The sequence below is a fragment of the Poecilia reticulata genome, chromosome 2 (assembly GCF_904066995.2).
Source record: "Poecilia reticulata chromosome 2, P_reticulata-male-v2, whole genome shotgun sequence".
NCBI classification, from domain to species: Eukaryota; Metazoa; Chordata; class Actinopteri; order Cyprinodontiformes; family Poeciliidae; genus Poecilia; species Poecilia reticulata.
Window position 1 is genome coordinate 18482316 of NC_088831.1, and position 24037 is coordinate 18506352.

The 24037-nt window shown below is 40.9% G+C and overlaps 1 protein-coding gene across 1 annotated transcript in view; it reads left to right on the forward strand.

Moving 5' to 3' along the window:
* The window catches only part of mao (monoamine oxidase), a 38400-nt gene extending 16801 nt beyond the window's left edge, over window positions 1–21599 (forward strand). The window contains exons 4-15 of the mRNA XM_008437263.3: window positions 9372–9476; window positions 9570–9661; window positions 10431–10572; window positions 12480–12629; window positions 13784–13943; window positions 14022–14118; window positions 15139–15192; window positions 15287–15344; window positions 15434–15531; window positions 16949–17060; window positions 17764–17826; window positions 17904–21599. Coding sequence (XP_008435485.1) covers window positions 9372–9476; window positions 9570–9661; window positions 10431–10572; window positions 12480–12629; window positions 13784–13943; window positions 14022–14118; window positions 15139–15192; window positions 15287–15344; window positions 15434–15531; window positions 16949–17060; window positions 17764–17826; window positions 17904–18059 — 1287 coding nt within the window. The 3' untranslated portion in view covers window positions 18060–21599. The remainder of the gene's footprint in view (window positions 1–9371; window positions 9477–9569; window positions 9662–10430; window positions 10573–12479; window positions 12630–13783; window positions 13944–14021; window positions 14119–15138; window positions 15193–15286; window positions 15345–15433; window positions 15532–16948; window positions 17061–17763; window positions 17827–17903) is intronic.
* Window positions 21600–24037: the final 2438 nt, after the last annotated feature.

Below are 24037 nucleotides of genomic sequence, written 5' to 3' on the forward strand. Positions count from 1 at the left end.
TTGAGCTTTTGTTCTGAAGGTGTGGACTCAATAGCGTGCAAATACACTTACAAAACGTTATCTGGAAAATTGTTCAAATGTCCACCACCGTACACCGTAGCGTTCAATTAAAGCCGTAGTAATTTAACAGTGCCGGGCGTATAGCAGGGCAATTGAAGACACTGCGCTGCGTTCTATTATCTATTTTTGGCAAATCATTCATGAACACTTTCTCTTCTCTATTACTGTCTGTGTCACAAAGCAAATAGTACTGTTTACAGGGGCAGACACGTGTCGTATCGTTTATCATTTATCGTGAACATTTTCTTATAAGATTTTGATTTTGATCATTGTCAGAAAAAAATTCCAATTATTGATATTTCAAAACCAAAACTGTATTGTCAGGGTTATTGTTCTAGCTATTTTTCTCCACTGTTTGCCCAGTGATGGTGTCAAAAAAATCAATACGTTAAATGATTAAACGCGTTTACTATGTGCCCTGTGTAGAACATTTCCATGGACAAAGTGAAACCTGGAGCAGCAGGTGTTATGAATTCAGTGCAGTGTGAAATAACGCAGAAAAACTGTTGAAGAAAAACGTAAAACCACAAGCATTCTTCTTTTTTCTCGCTCTCTTTGTCGGCTACGCTACGCACAGACTTGTTGCCATAGCAACTGGCAAACGGCAATGCCACTGTACGTACCGGGATTCAACACCAAAGAACGCACAAACATTTCCCACACAAGGAACAGAACATTCAGCCTGTTACAGTTTTAAGTTTTCAGGTTTGATGTTTATTGTTTGATTGTCAATACAATTATTGATAAGTGATTGCTGTGGTATATTAGATACTGCTGTGGAAACTACTAGATTAGCTAATTTAAACATTTGCTCTACTTTGATCTGTCAGAGCAGGTTTATAGGTCACCTTTTTGTCCTAACTGGACAACACAACAATTTCTGCAGCACATCTACACGTTAAGGTTGTCAAAGTCAAGCTAGCATCCTCCTCTCCCTCGCTAAAATTTTTCCCGACCATATCATGTGTTGTTGTAATATTGACAATTAGTAGCAAAACCCTGCTATTTGTCTATTTTTCTTTTCGATGTCATATCTTTCCATTGAACATTTAAGATTCAGCGTGTCATGTTGATAACTTGCCAGTTAAAACCAGTCATCATTGGCGATTTTTTTCCCCTCCCAACAGGAAGCTGGCTGGCGGGATCTTGCCCGTGTGACGTCACACTGCAGCATGTCTACATTAGTGTTTCACGTTTTTATAATGACAACCATTCAGCTTAAACGCTGGTTGGGACTTTTCTATCCTTTCATCAAACTATAATAACTTTATCAGTTTATTAAAGGTACAAATGCAAATGCACTCAAAATGCATCCTTGTTTTGAGTTTTTATTTTTATTATGTTGGAATTTTGGCCCTAAGCCTCTTTTTGCAATTAAGCTGCACCAGTTATATAATGACTGCCAGTGAAGCGTGGTTTGGACCCACCACTGTGTCAGTAGCTCTCATGTTCTATTGACCTACTTCAGCGGCCGTCTGTCATGTCACCAGTAAACACACGAGCGGCAGTCGGAAAAGAAACCTCACACTGACTGTTGTCGTCACGTGAGCTCCTGCGTCTCCTTGGCGACTATCTACTGCAAGATGTATGATCGGCGCAGCACTCACAGCTTCCTGGCTGGTTTCCATGGCAGCCATCCTCATCAAAAGCGGCTCAACAAGACGCCTCTGAGTGGATGTTTTTGTGTGTGAGAGTGTGGCTTTGTATTTGATACAGTGTAAGGACCATTTTTCTAACAACTACTGTGTTGTGGGGACCGACTGTTTTGCTCCTCATGCTGCTTTGGTTTAGGGTCAGGTTAGGGTTAGGTTATAGAAATGAATGGAAGTCGATGCCAAGTCCTGGTGAAGATAGAAAGAGCCTGTACGCGTGTGTGTGTTTGTGCTTTAATTCTTTCGAGAATACAGATATGTGAAGAGGGGTGGAATTGATTGGCATCGATCGAACCGCTGACTCTGCAGAAACCTGGGTGAATCTGATTGGTTGGATGTCCGTGTTGAATATCGAACAGCAGCCTGTCACTGTCTGAATCCAAACACAGGCCGCTTTATTTCCACCGTATAACCTCCAGTAGAAATAGTCAATTCTTCTGTCCTATTGTGTTACATGGTCTAAATGATATATTTAGAGCAGAAATGCTGCTGTTTAACACGATATGGTAACAGTGGATATCACCAGACTTTGGCACTTTCTGTGACATTCTGCTCAAATCTATAAGACGTTTTTGTGTTTTCTTGTTTTTGTTGCCATTTAAGTTGTGTAAGATTGAATTTGAGATTTCCTTTTTCTCATACTTTATAAAGTGACTGCTTGCACTGGGTTATGGTGCAGATAGACAAGGCTGGTTTCATTTGTATAACACAAGCAAAAACATTATTATAAGTAAAAGTACATTAAAATAATCACAATGAATTGAGGCACAACTTTGTAAAGTGCCTCAAGATGACATTTTTTGTGAATTGGTGCAAGATGAGTAGACTGAATTGAATGAAATTAACAACTGTACCAGCATGGTGTAATGCTGTCCAATCTGAGTTATTCAGTTCTTGTAGAAAACAAACAGAAGTGAGTCAAGTAGACAGCCTTGAGGAACACCATGTTTGATCTTTATTTGCTCAAACTTACATAACCAGAGAATCTTGTTTCTGTACCAAGATCGGTGTGAGATGATCCACTCTAGCAGATATGTCTGGGACAAATTTTAGCTTGGTAATAAAAGCTATCTTGGTAATCAGGACAAACACTTCATGGTGTTTTAGAAAAACAAAGTTTACCTACGGACGTTTATAAAAAGCCGTCATTCTTGGCCGAAGAGCGTTTCGAAGTTCCCTTTAGTTCAACTTATGGAATTGAAAACGAGGAACGTCACAGTTGTAAAGATTCCAACAAAGCTTGAAGTTTGATTTGTACAGAAGCGCTTTAGAAAAATAAAGCCAAAAAGATGGCGGCATCAGAACGTCTCCTATCACCTTAATGTCGCTTTGTGAAGCAACAGGAAGCATTCAGGCTGATGTTTACACCAGCATGACAACATCTGGCTGTCTTTTTTCTGGTAAAACCGGGAGTTTGTAGTAATCTGGCAAGCCTTTGTGTAATTAGGGTTAGCTTTCAAGCAAGCCGCCAAGCTAATCAGCTTTTGTGTTGCAGATTCTAATCCTAAAGGCCAGAGCTGGTTTCCTTTATCAGCAAACTAGTGTCTAACAGGCAGAGCAGCTCCGCAGTGGACTCGCTGTCAGAGATGGGGAAATACTCTCTGAATAAATACGCTGCTCCTTATCAGAGATTGGGAAAGAGCCCTGCTGCTCCCTCTGTACAGTGGAGAGTTCTGTTGGGTTGAGCAACTTCTGTTCCTCTCTGGCTGTTGGTCTGTTTATGTTGAGAGAAGCTGCTGAAATCAAGCATGCTCATGTTTTGTAAGACCTTTTCATGTCTAGAGTAATTAATGGGAGTTTTACGGTGCATTTAATCCGCTTTAGTCGAACTCCAGTTCGTTTGCCTAGGAAGACTTGGTCTTGGAGTAAACTCTGGCACAGTGAGAGCTCCAAAAGCAGGCAACGTACTCTAGCGCAGGGCATTCTGGGTAAATACAACCAAAGCAAGCTAGCCAGTTTGCGCTAACAGGAGAAATAGCTGCTGATCTTCAACCAATGGCAAAAGAGAAATCCTACAACCGCCACTCCATTTTTGTTTACCTTTGGTGAAGAAGGAAGTTGTGCTCAGTGTCTTCTCCAATGACTTTTCATAGCGTTTTCTTCAGGGGTTCATGGTGCAGCGCCGCCACAGGCGAGGAGGGGAACTGGTCTCTCAAAATGTTCGGTTGGTTTGACTCTGCTGTGTGAAAGAGAACCAGCTGAAAATGGAACAACCCTTGTTGTTTTACTCCTAATTTATAATTCACTTAAAAAAAATAATTTTATCCATTGAAAAGAAACTATGATGCCAAACATAAATGATAGCAAAATTGGCTGTACACATGTTTGACTCGGATATAATCATGATGGTGTAATGGCAGATTGGAGTTGTGGGCTGTTGGATAATTCTAGCACCGGATCAGGACTCAGTAGCTGAGCAGATGCTGTGATTAAATCCCAGTTAATGTGATGTTTGAGTGTCAGAGAGCCGCTCCATCCTGGAGAACCGCTTTCTGCTCTGACTGACCTGCAGCTCACTGATGTGGAAGGACGGCGGCCGTCCTCCTCCTCCCTCCGCTCTCCTGTCTTTCTATTCATTTGGCCAGCGTAACCATGGTGACAGATCACAGCACCGGGTAATATACATGCTGTTCCTCATCCTCTGCAGGTGTAACTTGAAAAAAATATGACAATATCGCTAAACATTTTGTGGATTTCAGCTGAAAGGGAAATTCACGTATTACATGGAGCCGTTGCACAATGAATAATATCGGTTTATTTGAATCGTTTATTTCTGCCCATTTGAACCATCAGGGGTCTGCAGCCACAAGTGGCTCTTTAGGGCCTCTAGTGTTGACTCTTGGTAACTTTGACCAAAACTAATAAAGCAGGTTTTAAAAATGCAGAAATAATAAATAAGTGCAGTTTCAGTTTCTAATACCTATTATTTAGAGAGAGTTTTTGCAGTATTTTTATGCAGCAGCACATTAGAGCCAAAAAACTCTGAAATGTTGAGATTAATCTCAGAAATTGTCCCAAACCCCCAAAATAAAAAGACTCAACAAGTTGAACATTTGCTAGTTTTTTTTCCTTTAACAAATTTCCAACTTTTAAATCTCTGAAATTTCAGAGTTTTTTCTAGAAATTTTCTGAGATTGATCTCAAAGTCTGAGTTTTTTTTGGGGGGGTAAATTTACCCCTCCATTTTTGTTCTATCTACATTGACCTAATAAGCCATCATATTTTATTTTATTTTAGTCTCATTTGAAGAATTAAAGAAAATTTATGCATTCACGTTTATAGAAATGTTTGATTTTCAGAAAAGTTGTAGTTGTTTTTCTTTCATTTAAAAAAAAAAAATCTTAAAGATGTAGATTTTTAAAGAATGGACAGACTGCACAGTGTGTGCTGTCAGAAGCTGCTCCATGGTTCTGCATGGAGGCCCAGCCTGAGGGTCGGCTCAGGAGGCCCAGGCTGCCGTTTCATACGACAAGTGAACCAAACCGACAACCTCATGTACTTCAGTGGACAGAAAAGAAGTCCACACCATGAAAATACCCCGGCACAAAGCTTTTACTGTCACACACGACCTGTTATTCAACTAAAACACAAACAGCTGTTTGACGGACAAACGTAAAGCAAGACGAGAAGACCTGCATTAATCAGATGATATAAATGTTAACGCCGTGAAACTGATTCTGTATTTCAGCAGCTTTTAGTTTCATTTCAACATTCAGCCGTTTTGAAATCATAAACATAACTGGACAAAATATTGGACAGCTTGGACGCGACAGAAAATGGACATTTAGACGAGACAGAAACTTTTTGCAAACATTTTTATGGTGCTTGACTAGGAGACACAAAAAAAAAACAACTTAATGAATGCAGTAAAATAGTTGCTTGGAAATAATAATTATAAGACATTTGTTTAATTTAAGTTTTTGTTTGTTTTTTCATTTTTGGAAAAGTTTTAAAACATTTTAAACTTTCACACTGGACCAAAAAGTCATAATAAACATTTGGATGAAATAATTCGTTTTTTGTTTTTTTTTCTTTTCCTGTTGGTTGGTCTTAGATTTTATTTCAAGTATCAATAAAAAAAGTCTTTAAAAGCCTTGAATTTAACTTGACTAAAGCTGGAAGAACTAAAGCTAAGCAAGTTAACTTCATATCTTTATATTTTAAAAAAACTGTAAAGAACAAAAACAATGTACTTTTAAAAATTGCCGAGTCATGTATAGTACACTTAATCAGTAAGAAAATGTTTGTACACTTTAAGTTCCATCCATCCATTTTCTTTACACCCTTGTCCCTTAGTGGGGTCAGGAGGTGCTGGTTCCTCTCCAGCTAACGTTCAGGGCAAGAGGTGGGGTCACCCTGGACAGGTCGCCAGTCTGTCGCAGTACACTTTAAGTTTTGTATCATTATTCTGTTCTATAAAGTCTTAAGAATAGTTGTTGTGAAAAAGAATTTGTTCACATTCAACTCACCTAGTAAAATAAAAGTTGAATAAATCTAAAATAATGCGTTTGCTCTGGGCTGCTGAAGGTGACTTCTGGTCCACATGAAGCACAAAAACAGTGTAACAGAGAAATGTCTTATTGACCAGACTGGAGCTCTTTGAATTTATGATGTGCAACTGGTTTGGAGAAAACAGTCAGCCATTTCTCATTAAAGAGAAATGGCTGACTGTTTGAGTTTGGCACAGCGCCCTGGGCGCCCTTGGAAATGTGAGCGTATCCAGGGTCACAGAAGGTTTATCCAAAGCAATCGGAACTTTTAAAGTTTATTCAATTGATTTTCAGCATTTCAAAAAAAAAAAAAGAAAAAGGAAACAAACAGCGTCTACAGTTACAACATTCCCAAACCGATTTTATCTGTCGTCAAAGGCTGATGTCTGCTATCATTCAGTTACTGCTTAACATCAAAACGGGATTTTATGAGCAGAAAACAGCTGGTGAAAGCTCAAGTCAAGTCTTTACAAGGAAAAATGAGGCTGATGTGGCGGTTTTGTGTAAGATTCATCTGCAGAAAACCAAATTAACCAACAGTAAAGTTACATTGAACAGCCAGTAATGGCTGTTCAATGTAAAGACTTCTAGTCACCACAAACAGACCAACTTTGATGACAGAGGATCAGCCTGGTAGAGATTCTGGGATTTGCAGAACAGATACAGCTCTTGAGAACAAATAAGAGACCGCTGCAAAATGATGAGTTTCTCTGATTTTACTCTTTATAGGAATATGTTTGAGTAAAATGAACTTTGTTCTTTTATTCTATGACCTACTGACAACATGTTTCTGAAATTCCAAGCAAAAATTTTGCATTTATTTACAGAAAATAAGAAATGGTCAAAATAACGAAAATGATGCAGCGCTTCCAGACCTCAAACAATGCAAAGAAAACAAGTTCATTTAGAAACAACAATACTAAAGTTTTGAAAACTCAGGAAGAGTTCAGGAGTCAGTATCTGGTGCAATAACTATGAGTTTTCAATGGGGTTCAATGCAGTGGATAATAATATCTTTTCCAGAGCTCTGATTGGACAACGTTACCTACTGCAGATTGCATGCAGACATCAGTGTTCAGGTTGTCTGCACATTCTTAAAATGTCTTAATTCATGTATCTAAAATTAAGACCTTGAATAAGTTAATCGCAGGTCAGGTCTGTTTCATCTCGTATATGTAACATTTTCTGTCAGGTGAAAGTTTGAGTTGTGACTTAAGGCTAATGCTAACTAGCTGCTAACATACCCTTACTAGCTTGTTAGCTACCGTTTTTGTTTTTGCATATTTCAGTGTAAATTTGTCTGCGGTTGGCTGGACGATGTTTGTCTTCACTTCTGCTGTCAACCTGCACAATACTGACAACAAAGCTTGGCACTACATGGGCGCATGCTGTGTGAGAAGCACAAAGCAGAGCAGAAACTTCACTGCTTTTTCGCTATGCTTGTTTGTAATGCATCATTCCATAGATTTATTGTTTTGAGTTTTTTGGTCTTAAATTTAAGTCAAGGTTGCATTAAAAACATCTGTAAAAGTCTCAAACTTGACTTGAAGACCTGCAGAAGCCCCGGTATCAGCGGGACAATCTGACGGTCACTGGAGGTCAGCCGTAAACCAGAGTGAACGTGGAATCGGCACGTTTCCACCGATAGCGTGTGAGTGAAGCTTATCTGTCTCAATTTGTGCCCTCTCAGCACTTTTTTCCAATGTGGCACATAAACAGCAGGTGGTCCCATTCAAACAGTGTGTGGAGTTATGGATGCTGTTATCTGGAGTAGTAAAATATTACACAAGCCCTTCCTCTTGTCTACACAGCCCTTTGAGTCCTGATCAGTCACTCTGACTAAGCAGTCTGTAGGTCAGCCGGAGGTTAAAGGTCAACAGCTATGCTAATGTGAAAAGCTCACACTCATTCAGCAAACTTGCAGTATGGAGTAAAGGGCATTCCCTAACCCTAACCCAGGCTTCCAGTCCAGAACCAGGGTGAATAAAGAATAAAGATTACTTATAATGCTCTGAACTGATTGGCATTTAGAACTTTGATGCGAGTCCTTCAGGTCTTTACTGCTGCTTGGCTAATATGTTTGTGTTGTATTCCATTCAAGTTGTTGTGGAGAAAAATAGATGATGGTCATTTTGACACTGATATTTAATAGCTTTGCTATGGGAAGTCTTTAAAAAAACAGTTTCATGAGATCTATTCATAAGTCGGCAACAACGCTAGCGGTCATTATTAGCCAACAGAGGAAACGTTGGCGTCTTATTGGGGCGTTGAAGCAACAAGCTCTTTACTTTGGAGCGACTACGCATGTGTGCAGCGTTTTGGGGGAGTCATGGTGGGCGATATTTTTCAAGGAATAGCTGTGGATTCAACACCTTAGAACAACAAACTCTGTGTTTGTGATTTTGCTCTGAGAAAGCTGAGCGTCCTCCAAGGAGGCCAGTGCCTCAAATAAGCACGTTACTGCTGTTTGTAACCGGTTAGCATGATGTAACGTTCCCATCATGCTAACTGGCATGATGGGATCAAAGTGTTTCTGTTGCAGTTTCGCTGAAAGCACACCAATTCCAATATGGCTGAAAGAAAAAAAAAAACACACCTTATCCCAGTGCAAAAGCTTTTTATGGAAAAAGTTATTTTTTTGTAAATTGCCGTGTTTCCATAAAGCAACTTTATTTTTGTAATTCCAATTTATGGTCAATGGAAATCCAGCTAGTGATCATGATGCATCACAGGACTATGGAGTGTTTTACTAAAGCCAAGAAGCGATGCCAGCGCTGTGGTTGTTTTGTTTTTTTTCCATTGTTATTTACCGGACACTTACAATGTATCTAATATTTTGTAACATTATCAGTTATAATGTTATAACCAATGAATATCTGTTCTCGGTTGTAACGTTATTGTTAGTATTGGTAAAAGATATTGTCATAACAGGGCATTCTAAAACAAAATCTAGAGAAAGGGAACAGTTGTGGCTCGAGGCGACTGCAGTCGGAGAATATCGGTGGAACTGATGCGTCCAATATGGCCGCCAGTACTTGCATCAGCCGTTTGTCTCTCTGTAAACAATCTTATCTGTTTCCGTTGTAAATCCTGCGATAACGGAAGCAGTCTGCAGGGACTTATCAAGTCCACGGGGAGATTATAACGGTGTTTTTTATCGATTGGACAGGGAAAGTCGTACCCGTTCAAAGGCTCTTTCCCTCCCATGTGGAACCCCATCGTCTACATGGACTTCAACAACCTCTTCAGGACGATGGACGAGATGGGCCAGGAGGTGACGCTACGCCCAGTCTACATCATTCACATCGCCGTTTTGCTGCTTCAGCGTCCCTCTGCAGTTCTCTCATGCTGTCGTCTGAATCTGTAGATTCCCAGAGAGGCGCCCTGGAGAGCTCCCCACGCCTCAGAGTGGGACAACATGACCATGCAGGAGCTGTTCAACAAAATCTGCTGGACCAGGTGACAGAACTGAAGATTTCCAGTTGTTTTTCTTTCTTTTTAAAAAAAAATCTCTCTAAGTTTGTTAGCATCCTAAAACATGCCTCTGGTTTGTAAATGTCACAGAAATAAAATCATACCAAATGTAAATTGTTCCTAACAACACATGGAATAGCGTCACCAAGTCTGTAACCTCGTTTTCCCCGGCTTTAAAAAAATTATAAGATCATTAAAAATGCAAATTATTCAAAAGGTGAAGCAAACAGTTGGAACCAGATATTTAAGTACACTGTCAAAAAGAAACCAGCTTTTCTTTTTTTCCAACCAGATTATCAGTCAGAATAATGACATATTCCTCTACTTTTATGTCAAACACGTCTGAGTTGAAAGGTCACACAGACGGACAGACGTTTTCACTCCTGGAGGAAATGGGATGAAATGTGAGAACGTCATCTAAACTGTACAAGAGTGCGCTTTGCTGCAGGAGGGACTGGTGCGCTTCGCATGTAGAAACCTCATGAGGAAAGAACATTACGTGAAAATGTAGACACAACATCAGCCAGGAGATTGAAGCTGGGGTCCAGAGAACATCTGGTGTCTCACACAGAGTGATTTATCTGAAATGGGTTTATTTCTGCTCATGAAAATTGTAGCTAATGCAAAATGAGTTTTGCAGAAACTGAGACCAAATCGAAAAGCATCTTTAGAGACAGAAAAAAAAGTTTATTATGTCTTCAATAAAAACCAGAACCATGCGCTTCATGCATTTTTTTCCCATTTCCCTCCACAGTGCAGTTCGCCGCTTCGCCACCCTGTTTGTCAACGTGAACGTGACCTCTGAACCCCACGAGGTGTCGGCCCTGTGGTTCCTCTGGTACGTGAAGCAGTGCGGGGGGACGATGAGGATCTTCTCCACCACCAACGGCGGGCAGGTGTGTGTGCAGGGCCGAGTTTCTGTCATCCAAATGGAAAACCTCCACGTTAAAGGGGCGGTATCATGTCAAATCGACTATTTTTAAGCTTTACATGATGTTATAATGTTATCAGGTTAATGTTATAATGTTAACTCTTTTATGCATGTTTGAGAAAACATTTAATCTCCCGTGGCAACTATTCACGGAGGTGCCTAAACGCTTGCGTTGCCCAAGCTCTGCCTTTTCCACACAGTTCCTCCTCCTCAGAGCTGCAGTTTCCTTCCACACGCGGCTCCTTCAGACTAGCGGCAGCAGCAGTTGGCAAACGCCTGGTGGAGCTGAGCATTCGCTGATCTTATCTTAGGAACTAGCCTTCAGCTCCTACGAACGATGTTAAAGGCTGAATGGGGAAGCGTTGTGTTGGAAAGAGCAGGAGCTTCTTAAAGAGACAGAAGCCAAATTTCAAGGCTGTATATAGCAAAGTCACATGTCTCAAGTCTCATTCGATATCTACAGAATTTTTTATAACTTTTTACATGTTTGGAAAACGCATAAAACCGCCTCTTTAAATGAAGTAAAATCTGAATCTGTTTGTTTACAAATTGACTCATATCCTAAATTTGGACATTATGAAATCCCTCCGCCTCTCCAGGTAGAAGTACAGTGATGCAGAGCGTCCGGAGCAGACAGAGCCACGCTGGTTTTCCGGGTCCGGGTCTGGTGCTGCTAGTGGCAGATCCTGAATTAGTCTCGGTGTTTTGTTTTTGTGTCTGCGCTGCATCGGCTGAGCTTCATTACAGGCCTAACAAAGGCTGCTTTCTTGCGGTGCTAGGGGAAGTTCATTCCAACTCCAGAGCTCAGTGACCCCTCGTTGCCATAACGACCGGGGCCTGGGACTGTGTCTCTGCAAACTGGTGACACTGACGTCGCTTTACAGTTTTCAAGTTCTAAAACTTACACAAAATGATGCATGAAGGATAGCGGGAGCAGTCACCGCAACTTTTTAAAAACATTTGTTTCAAGTATTTATTTATGTTTTTAAACTGTGATGATTAATGCCTCGCTCCGTTCTCTGCCAGGACCGGTTCAGGTTCAGCTTTTAATTTAGTCGCGTCTGACTGGTGAACTGCACCCAAAGGTCAGAATGGAATCCGCCCAACGCAGTTAGTGATCGGGGAAGACGCCGAGTACAACAAAAAGGTCGCTGCCTAATCAATGTTGTGAGTCAGAGCGTCGGCAGCACCGTATCTCTCTCCAAGCCCCCCAGCCCCAAAACGAAGACGGTCTTCATGATTTAGCAGCTGCTGGCCGGAGCTCTGCACTCGCAAATTTGCAGCGAAGGGAAAGGAGGACGAGTGAAGATAGTAATGCAGAACATCTGGGAGGAAAACAGATTTGATCAGATCCTCCACTTTGATCTGCAGGAAGAGCTGATCTCTGTGAGACCGGACAGAGGGGCGGGGATTTCACTGAGGCTCAAGAGAACAGTTTGGATCTGCACTGTAAAGAATCACTGTACATAATGACTGTACAGCACGAAATGCATTAGAATTACAGTAAAATCAACAGAATTACAGTAAACTAGTAACAGAATTGCAACAAAATTAAGAAAATTGCAGCAAAACTGTAAAATAATTCTGCAAAACAAAGTGTTGCAGTAAAACTAACAAAGTTCCAGTAAAATAATTTGTAATAATTTGTCCTCACAATAATTCTTCCTCACATGAATCAGATTCGTCTTGAACTTTTGTTTTTCTAAACTTTCCCTCTTAGGTTGTTTATTTTGTTTCAAACCACCTCTGCACACACCTGACAAACGTGTAAAGTCTGAGGTGTGTAGATGTTTTATCCGGCATCAGAACACACACACACACACACACACTCTCTCTCTCTCTGACTGGCGTTCTCTTGGTCGTCTGGTGAAGGAGAGGAAGTTTGCGGGCGGCTCCAGTCAGATCAGCGAGTGCATGGCCAAAGAGCTGGGTGACAGGGTGAAGCTGCAGTCGCCCGTCTACAGGATCGACCAGACCGGAGACGTGGTCGTCGTGGAGACAGTGAACAAAGAGACTTACACGGTGAGTGGTGCCAAACCGCGGAGCGACGAGAGTCGAGGAATCGACATGAACCGCAACTTCAGTGAAGATGGGACGTCGTGTAAAGCAGAACACGATGATTTATGAATCATTCTCAACCTGCATTCAGGTGAATTCACTACAAAACGAGACTTTTAAAGAGCTGACTGATAAACTTTATTGTTTTCTTTGAAAATATTCACCTATTTGCATTTTGATGTCTGCAGCACGGTCCAAATTAGTTGGACAGAACCATGTTTACCTTCTGACAAACCTCAGTAAGCTTTTGGGAACTCATTGTTGAGGCTTTTGTACTTTTTGATTTTTTCCCATCGTTGTTTGAGATGCAGCTTCAGTTGTTCAACAGCCTGATTTTGCGATTCGACAAACCTTTCCAGAAGTCGGGGCGATCAGCGCTGGTTCGGGGAGATTTCTCCAGATTCTCTGAGTCTTTCGGTGACACTTTGAGCTGCAGACGATGAAATCCCTAAACTCCCTGCAGTTGTTGAGGAACGTTGCTCCTAAAACGTTGGAACTGTTGGCTTGTTCTCAAAGTGATGAACGTCTTGTGAACGCCTGAGCCTCTGGAGGACGCTCCCTCTGCTCCCATCCTGGCTCTCTCACCTGTTTCCAGTTAACAAACCAGAGATTTTTCAGTATTTTTCAACTTTCCCATTTTCTTCTTCCCAACATTTTTAGAACGTGTTTCCGGCGTCAAATTCCAGATGAGTGAATATTTGCATAACTGCAATAAAGTTTCCCCTTAGAACATTAAATATCTCGTCTTTGCAGTGAGTTCAGTTGAATGCAGGTCGAAAGGAGCTTTAAAATCATCATGTTTTGCTTTTATTCATGTTTTATACAACGTCCCAACTTGACTGGGGTTGGGGTTGCCTCATTTCAACTACATATAGCTTTCAAATGATTTCATTCTGTTGCTGTTTGACCCATAACTTTAGTTTTTCCATCACTTTCTACTCCTCCCTCTCTTTCTTTTTATAACTTTATATGTATTAACATTGTTATTAAACTTGGCCGTACTGTGCAGCTTCAGAGCAGAAACACAAATCTCAGAGGAGGAGAGAAGATTTGTGCTTTGCTGCCCTCTGCTGGCCGTATCTGTCCTGACTTGTTCTGCCGGCTTTTCTCCGCTTCAGGCCAGATACGTCGTCGTGGCAACGCCACCCGCCCTCAACCTGAAGATGCACTTTAACCCCGAGCTGCCGCCCCTCAGGAACCAGCTGATCTACCGCGTGCCCATGGGCTCCGTCATCAAGTGCATGGTCTACTACAAGGAGAACTTCTGGAGGAAGAAGGGTACGGAGAGCGGGGCGGTGGGGGGGCGGCGCTGCATCCCGGCCGGGGGCAGCGGGTTCTAACGTTTGGTCTCGTCAGGTTACTGCGGCACCATGGTGATCGAGGAGGAGGGGGCTCCTATTGGCCTGACTCTGGATGACACAAAGCCTGATGGGACCGTCCCCGCTATCATGGGGTGAGCCGCCAGTTACAAACAGACCAAAATGTTCAAGAGAGAGGGAGAGAGAGAGACAGAGAGAGAGAGAGAGAGACACAGAGAGAGAGAGAGAGGAAGAGAGGGAGGGTGTTATTATTGTTCTTGCCATACTTTAAAGACTTAAGAAGTTATTTATTTATTTATTTATTTATTTATTTATTTATTTCATACATGGTAGAAGTATAAAATCACACACTTGAACAAGGAGTGCAAAAGTCATATTTTGTACAATAATCTCAACATTTCAGATTATGAAAGTAATTTTTATTTCTGATGAGTAAAACTAAAAAAGCAGCTTTCAAATGATTTATTTTGCAAACAGAAAAAACAACAACATTATGAATTAAACTTGGTGAGCCACAATTTTGGAAAAGGCAGCTCAGTTCTACTTGCTACAAACGGATTCCCTGAGCTGTAAATTAAAACATCATCTAAAGGGGCAGTATCATGTGTTTTATGGGGGACATAGTGACATTTTATAGCACAATCAGTAATTATCTTACCTTCAGTTACTATAAAAATACTCCCCATCAAATATGACTTAAAAGAAATTGGACTTTTTCATTTAAAGCCTTGAGAGGCTCTTTAAGATCTTTCTGAAATGTTCAGAAAGCCATCAGAACATGGCTCCTCTATTAACCCTTTGACAACGTTTCACTAAGCAGCAGCTCCTCTAATGAGCTCAGATGATGCTCAGTTCCACCATGTGCTAATTGCTGCTGGCTAGTCTGAAGGAACTGAGTGGGGGGTTCATGGGTGAGGGCTACTCTGTGGGGCGAAACCTTGGAAGCCTTGTCTGGAAGGTGGAGTTAGGTCCAACCAGGTGTTTTGCACAGCTGAATGGTTGCCATGGAGACTAACGGATTTTTTTTTTCTAACATGGTTGAAAGAATCAAAGCAACACTCCAGGTTTATTTTTGATGGAATAAAATCATGACATGATACAAAGCTTTTAAAAGTCCATTTTGCATAAATCTGCATCTCTCCCTCTTCCTGCAGGTTCATCTTGGCTCGCAAGTGCAGAAAGCTGGCAGACCTGAGCAAAGAGGAGAGGTGTGGAAACACGCCGGCCGCCAGCTGAGCTCAATCTCCTCCCCCAAGCTACAAGCTAGCTTTAGCCTGAACTCTGGTTTTTGTTTTCGTTCAGGCTCAGGAGGATCTGTGAGATTTACTCCAGAGTGCTGGGCTCAGATGAGGCTCTCCACGTGAGTCCGGACACGCAGAACCACCAGCAGCAGCAGCATCACGGCGGAACGGCTAACCCTCTTCTCACATGGCCTCTGGTGTCTTTCAGCCGGTGCACTACGAAGAGAAGAACTGGTGTGAGGAGGAATACTCCGGCGGCTGCTACACAGCTTACTTTCCTCCTGGAACCCTGACCCAGTTTGGCAGGCGAGTTATCCGCAGCTTCTCGTTACAGATGTTGGGTTTTCAAAGCGAGGCTGAGGCCTCTGCTGCTGCGCAGGGCTAAAGGCTGAAGAGCGAAGTGAGTCCAGGTTCAGTTCTGGTGCACAGGAAGGTTTCCTTCTTATTTGTCATTCAGTTCAATTCAAATTCAAAAATACTTTATTAATCCCAAAGGGGGAAATTAAATATTGCATTATGTAAATCTAATGTGTTAGCAAGATGTAGTACAGTTAAAGTTCCTTCAATTTATTTAATAAAGTAAAATCTTCATTTTGTTGGTTAATAAATTGTCCCAGTTATTATTGCAATAAATGATCATATTGTTGTCTTGAGACCATTTTCAAGTAATAATTGATAATGGCATAGTATTAATAATAACAACAACAATAATAATAATGCAAGTTTGCTCTCTCAGAGTTTAATAAACTTTAATTTGTAAAGAAAACTTAACACTGGAACTGGTGGGTATTTTAAGTATCCAAAATTAAACATGGCAACCAAAAATAAACAAAATGTAAATTTAAAAAACCCACTTAAAACCTAAACTGTAACTAAAATTAAGTCTCTAAACAAGTTTACCCTTCAAAAAAACAATCATTAGAACAGAAATTAATGAACTAATTTTAATTTATCAAGCAATTAATTGATTACAAAAGTATACTAACTTAATATTTCTTACATTTTTAAATCTATAAAAAGCATGCCTTAAGTAGTCTGTTACTAGCTCTTTTTAAGTTGACCAAAATCTACATTCAAGAACTCTCATCCTACAAACTACTAAAAAGAAGTAGTTCAGTATTTCTCATTTCGTCTTCTGAGGATTTTATGTCGTTTCCTTCGGTGGTTCTTGGTGCAGCGCCACCACAGGTGAGGAGGGGAACAGGTTTTTCACAGGGTTTGGCTGGTTTGACTCTGCAGTGTGAAAAATAACTGCAGCAACTGAAAATGTAACAAATGTTGCAACTTTGGTCCCAGATTTAACTGAGTCTCCCGGACTGTCAGGTGTGAAAACAATCTCAGTGTTAGACTTTTCTTTATGCTTTGCATTATAAGCCAAGTATACTTCACTATACTGCTCTTAAGCATATAAAACACAGCTTCAAGTACACTGCCTCATTTGTAGCATAAAATAAATCACTTTTTGCTGAGGGGGATCTCAGGATGAGATCAACAGATGTAAGACATCAGGAACTGGAGATACTCATTTTAATGAACATCTAAAGCAGTCGCAATAAATCCAGCACATTTCTCATAACATTACTGTGTTCCAGCAGCACTAGGAAGCTTTCCAGTGGCGTAAAAGTGTAGAAATAAAAAGAAGATGGAGGCTAACGCTATCAATCAAAGCACAAATACGTAAAATAACTCCTCCTGCGTGTTCGCTGTCGCTTCCTGTCTGCAGGGTTCTGAGGGAGCCTGTTGGCAGGTTGTACTTCGCCGGCACGGAGACGGCGTCAGAGTGGAGCGGCTACATGGAGGGGGCGGTGCAGGCTGGGGAGAGGGCCGCCAGAGAGGTCAGACAACGCTCTGCATTTTTTACAGCCCCCCCACGCATTTATGACCACAAAAAAAATAACAACAACAAAAACACTTCACTATCTGGTAGAAGTAAGAGGGAAGTTTCACTTTCCAGCTTTATTATCGCTCCAAACATAAGATCAGTGCTACAATAGACGAGCTAACATCACCTCCTCCCTGAGCTTCTATTGCCGCCTGAAGAAATGCACAGCTCCCGGTCAAAAACAACCAATCAGAGCCAGGGGGAGGGTCTTAGCGCTGTCAATCAATGCTGCAACTTACCAACACAGGAGTACTGTTTATCCATCGTCATCAGTGGCTCTGCTAAGCTAACTAGTCTTAGCATTCATGGCAGGTTATGTTGCGGTGCACCAGCCGCAGTGTAGCATATAGAGCAAGTGAGCACGACAGTGATTGACAGCGCTAAGACCCGCCTCCTGTCTCTGATTGGTGTATTTCTTACTACTGGGAGAAGGCAAAGGAGCTCAGTTTTTTTATCTGTCTTATACTTTCACAATGTAATGATTATTTTAACAAATATGTAAAAACATCTTTTTTTCCACGTAAGTTACATCCTGCAGCCGTAAGTCTGGCTTTAGTCTGAAAGTCGACTTGAGTCTTTGACTCCCCTCGTCTCCTGTAGAATCCATGAACACCATAAACTCGTCTTTATCATGTCACGACCCGCTGCTCTCACAGGTCCTGTGTGCGATGGGTAAAATCCACCAGAGTCAGATCCACCAGCCAGAGCCTGAGAGTCAGGTGAGGGTTTTTTTCACGTCTTGTCTTCCAGCAGACGCCGCTCAGCCAGCCGTAACGTCCGTCTCTTCCCCCTGCAGGAAGTTCCTGCCCTTCCGTTCGTCACCAGCTTCTGGGAGAGGAATCTGCCGTCGGTCGGAGGTTTCCTCAAACTCACGGGCGTCTCCGCCGTCCTGTCGGCCGCCGCCGCAGCGGGCCTGGTGGCCTACAAAAAGGGCCTCTTCCCCAGGAGTTAAACTGCCTACACCTCGTCTGCAACTCAACGGGACACAACTCAATAGAAACCGTGTTCATGCACTTCTGGGGTTTTTTTTTGTTTTTGTATTCTTTATTGGGGGATTTTGAAACGCCAGGCCATGAAAGGCAGACTCTCCAAATGAAGCAAAATCAGATTCACTTTCAGGGCAAAGAGTGAGCTGTTGTTTAGTCTCAGAGAGAAGAAGAGCTAACTGTTTAATTAGCACTTAATCTGTAACTCAGATTACTAAACCAATGAAGGAAAAGCAATCTGGAATCAAAATAAATATTCTCTACTAATGTTCCACATATTCATCCTTCTTTTGTGTGTGTGTGTGTGTGTGTGTGGGTGTGTAAGCTCTGTCTGTTTGCATGTGCCTTTGTGAGTGTCTGTTTGTTGAAATGTGTGTAAGCATTTCTGTGTGTGTGGGTGCGTGTGTGTGTGTGTGTTTCTATTGTCTCTAATTACCTCAGCTGATTTTAGGTGCTGGTTCATTCTGACCTTTCTTGCTTAATGAGATCCAGTAACACTGAAAGTGAGTAGGGCTGTGCCATCATCAGTTCTAATATCATAGAGGACAATCAAGATTAAATCTGTTTTTCTTTTTTTTTTTTTTGTCATTTTGTGACCTGAATGTTTCATTAAAACGTGAAGAAAAGAAAAATAAAACAGCAGCTCAGTGACATAGTGTGTCTCTTTGAGCCATTCTTGCTGCTGCTGCTGTAAGTTTTTATCTGAGCTTTAGCGCTAATCGGTCTTCAGTATTTACCGTGTCCCGGTAATGTTAGCTTAACAGTAGGGTATTCTCAAGTTCAATGTTTGATTTATGTCATAAAAATGTGGTTGTATATGTAAGAGAAGTTACTCTGGCAAAGTTGACAGAATTTTCCTGGATGACGTGACAGGACAAAATTTATGTTTGTTTGGTTTTTTTTAAATCTAAAGGAAGCCAATCTAAAGTAACCATTCATTTATTGCCTAAACTAATTTACATCCATGGCAGTTAGCGGGGCTGATGGTGTAGATAGTGGGGAAGCGGGGTTGTTACGGCGTGCATCTCCAGCCATCATTGGTAAAGAGCTGTGGTCACTCTATGGATAAATTCCTAAGTCACGGCTAAGTTTTGGAAATGTGTGAAAATCCAGGGCCATTTTTCAGTTGAGTTGTAATTGATGAACAACTGTTCAGCTCCACACCGCAGAGATAGCTAGGCAACAGCTGGCTAGCTGTAGCTGCCTGTGGCTAATTAATTCATTAACTGTAGCTAGTTTTAAGTTGTACGATGTCCCTATCTGGAGCAAATTAAGCTAGTTGGCTGTAGCCTGTTATCTGTAGCTAACTGTGGACAATAAATCGTGAGGCTAGCTGTGGCTAGCTAGCTGTAGCTATCTTTGGTTGATCATTTTTAAAACTAACTGTGGACTTTGGGTTGTATCTAGCCAGAGAAAACTGTCAAAACTTGTGGCTATTAAAAAGGTAAAGCTGGCTGTGTTCTGTTGGCTGTAACCATTTATAGCTAATAAATTATAACGCTAGCTCTGAGTTATGAGCGCTCCCTAGCTAAATATGTTATAGTGATAACTGTGTATTCGAACAGTTTTCTTGAACATCCTGCGATAGTTTTCATTTTCACTGTTATAAGCTGAACTCCTGGTATTCCCCGACGTTAAGAGAGCACAGCTGTCCATGATTAGCTAAAATCCACAAATACTCAAAAAAAATGCTTAGAACTGCATAATTTAGTAATTCACATACCAAATATACATAAATAAGCATCAGTGAGCACCGTGGAAATTGTCTGCAGTGGGTATCATACAGCCTTCCTTTTTTGCACTCTTAAAATTTTATCCACCAATCAGCGCCAAGAAAAATAAATGCAGCTTCTGGATTGGTTGCTTTGCAAACACCAGCCAACTAGTGTTGGCTGGTGAACTACAAAAAAAAAATACAGTGAATAGATGGATCTGCAAATTGTGAACAATGAATAGGGCTCCACTGTAACTGAATTCAGTTATTAGAGATGGAAAAATCCTCGTAGTCACCTAAAGTTTGCTAACACCTAGCATAAACCAAAATAGTAATTTTAGTGTTAGTTTAAACTAAAAGGTGTAAGCAGAACGGAGTTCATTTTTCTCCCCCTTTCAATTACCATAATACAGAACAGATCTTATGTGTGAAAATGTTCAGTTGCAAATCTGCAATAAAGCTTCAACTTTGTGGTAAGAACTGCATTATTTTAAACCTAAGATGTAAAAACCTAAAGATATTTTACTGATTTAAGACTGAATTAAAAATAACAAAATACAGGCTGGGGTTTCCTAAGGAAAGTCACATTAGAAGAAGCCGATCTTTTGAGGAGAACTTGAGTCGGTCGTGTTAAGAGAAGTGTACAGTGTGTGGCTACAGTGAGGTTCGTGTTCTTGTTCCAAAGACGTGTTTGTGACTGTACTTGTGTCTGTTGTGCCTTAATGGACGTCTTGGTGTTTTGTCATTTTTCTCAAGTGCCTGTGTAACTTTGACTGTTTCGACTACCTTTCCCAACACACTGTTGTAGATAACACCCACCAGGTCGCTGCCTCAAGGCATCTTCAGTGACGCTCAACTCAAAATTCGATTTTTAAATGCCCCCTGCGTTACCTGAGTTCTACCCTCTTAATAAACTTGACTCAGGTAAAGCCAGGCGTATGAAGTAGCACTCTGACCGTTGGTGTGATCTTAACTTGTCTCCAGCGGAACCGAGTTCGTGAGCGTTTTGTATTGTGATTGCAGTGCTTCACCATGTGTCCCCTCCGCCATGTTGTAGCGTCCTCGTGTCTTCATGGTCGCCTCCTGTCTCACATCCAACCACCAGTAGAGGTTTGCCAAGCTTAATGTTGAAGAAAGGATCTGTCAGTACCTGCGTTTCCATTACTAACGTGCGAAAAACTTTGGGTTTTTTTGACATTAGTTGTATATCGACAATTTCACAATCGGGTTGTTTCTGTAAAATAAAAAAACACAAAATCACAAGTGAATAGGTTTGTCCATGCGATAAGTCATCAGAGATCACAATACCTTGATAGTCCAAACATTGCAGTTTTGTGAAATAAACCAATTTTGATGCGATCGGAAAAAAAAAACCAACTTCATGCTAGCGCCAAAACGTTTTAACGAAAAATGAGAGCTTTTCCAAATTTGCCACGTTTCCACTAAGCAACTTCACGTTTAAAATGTAAAATTGTGCAAATGGAAATGCAGCTGGTGACGTTGCTCACATTTGAACCCATCTTGTTTAGTCGGCTGATGTTACGCCAGCACTCTCTGTAGGTCTGTCATTTGAGAACTACAGCGCCGACACCAAACCATCAGCAAACATAACCTACATGGTCAAGTCCTTGTTGATTTCTTTCTTTTTTTTACTGATTGTTTTCCTTCTTCACCTGAGGTGCACACGAACCTCCCCAAACTAATAATCCTGTAACCCGTTCTTTGATGTCTTTGATTCCTCAAAGCAAGCTGGTGATATTCAAAATGTGAAATAAATCCTAATTTCATCTGATTCTACCCGTCTGTGCGTGTCATTGTGAGCTTTGTACATGGTCAGCATTGGTCTTGCTGCAGTTTTTAGGGAGTGCATGAAAAGTTTGGAGTAGTAAGAAAAAGTTGGGCGTGAATGGAAAGAGCTCCCTATTCTATGAAAACTTTACATTGTATAATAAGATCAGGTTGTTATTTTTATTGATTATTAGAAATATATTGATAGATACGGTACAAAACCATGTATGGTAATGAAATTTGAATGAATGTGTGTGACATATGTGTTCTTTCTGAGCGGCCATCAACAATGAAATATGCGAAGGGTGAGGCAGAAAGTACCGCGCCTCACTGATAGGGGGCAGTGCTGAGTCCAATAGACGCAAAAGTCGCTCTTCTTCGACGCATTGAAAAGACTGTAATCAATCTGGAAAATAGAGAAAACACGCTTCAAAATACAGTCGTTTCGTCTCTGAATCCCGGATGTTTAAGGAACAAGGACGTTTTGTACAACTGAGTGCTAAAAGAAAAAGAGGTGCATGAACTTCATGTAACAATACAGGTAAGATGATCATACACGATTTTAAAATTTAATCTGAAAAGAGGGAGGTCAGCCAGCCTCAGTGAACATTTAAATTTGAATAAATGTGACCTTATGTTCTTGTCATCATAGTGGTGAACTCTGTTAGCTTTATCAGATAAGGTCAAAACTGAAACATAAACTTCTGTTTTGGATTTTTATCTGAGCATTTACTGTCGGAATTGCAAGAATATAAAGTCATAGTTTACACTGAAGATGCAGCGATTGTGAAAACATGTCGGACATTACTGACAATGTCTGATTATTTTTTATTTTATTCATTTATTTGTGAATTTAGTTATTTATTGACAAGTTGACAGATGTTCTTCTCTGTCTTCTCAAAGACATATATTTTTTAAAAAGTTTGCATTTGCGACAAAAACGGTCATATTTTACCAGCAACCCTCCCGACCCCACTGAGTGACAAGGGTGAAAAAAAATGGATGGATGGATGGTCATATTTTGTTGGATCTTCAAAATGCAAAGAGAAGAAAATGGCAGTGAGTCAAAAAATATGAGCATGCATTTAATTGCAAACAACCATAACAGTGAAACGGGCTGTTTGAAGGTCCTTGGTTTACCGACCAATCAGATTCACTGATTGATTCATTAAAATTTTATGGTCTATGTTCTGAACTGCATGTTTGATTAAAAAAAAATAATAATAAGACAACAAATTACTGTGTTTCTAAACCATGCCGAGGAAGTTGGGGAGCAGTTTATGGTGGTTGAAATAAATTTACTGAAAAATAACTCAAAATGACAAAAGAGTCAAGAAAAGGAAAATATGCAGGTAACTTTCCAACGTGGATGAAATGATTGTCCAAGACTAAACTCTACTGAGTGTCCACTGAGTACAGGATGAGGGGAAGTGAGGAATCTTCAACGCAAAGTTGAATTTTATAGATCCGGAGCTGAGTGATGCGACCACAGCAAAAGGTGCAGCGTGACCTGAAAGATGGCAGAGAAAGAGTAGAACGCTGGCATTGGTCAGAGATGTCAGACATTAACTTTGATCCCTGTGAGACCAAACACAGAGCAGCTCATCTCTGTCAGACCAGTCTGATGTTCTCGGTGTGTCGGCGACTTCTGCTGTGACCAGACGCTGTCCGCCATCTTTTATCGTCCCTGAATTTGCTCAACTTCCTGTTCGAGCTGCTAACCATTCAGGGAAACTCAACATTCGCAGACGGTCAAAAATCACAGCCAGATGATGCATCAGGAGGACATTCTAAGGGTTTTTCAAACTCTTTTTATTCATTGTGTCTTTCAGTGTAATTGCAATTCAGTTAAGTTTATTTCTACAACACAAATCACAACAAATGTCATCTCGGGGCACTTTAATAGAAAAAAAAAAAAAAAGAAGTCATTTCAGTTCAGTCATAAACACATTCCAATTTGTCCCGTCGGGTTTCTGCAGCGATTCTCTGGGGGTTTGAGAAGACGGAGACACAAACTAGAAACAGATGACCTGACACAGGAGTGATTTATGTTAATGAAAAGTAAAATGTTAATGGCAGCAGAGGGAGAACGATTCATTGAGGGCCTCGTCTCAGTCGAGGCCCTCCTCCAGGAAACAGAACGACAGACCAGATGTAGCTTCTGTGGAGAAAAAAACAAAACAAAGTTAACAGTGAAATAACGGCAAATAATGCAAATTAGGACACAGTAGAAGAAAAAAGTGAGAAAAAAGTGCTCAGTTGGTCCTTTGGAAGCCTAGCTAGCTATCTTGCTAGCTGTCTTGTTAATCTTGTTTGTTATTACGCTATCTATCTTGCTAGCTATCTTTTTTGCTCTCTTTATTATCTTGTTTGCTTTTTGCCATCTATCTCGCTGGCTAACTTGTTAGCTATTTTACTGGTCATGGGGTTTGTTATCTTGCT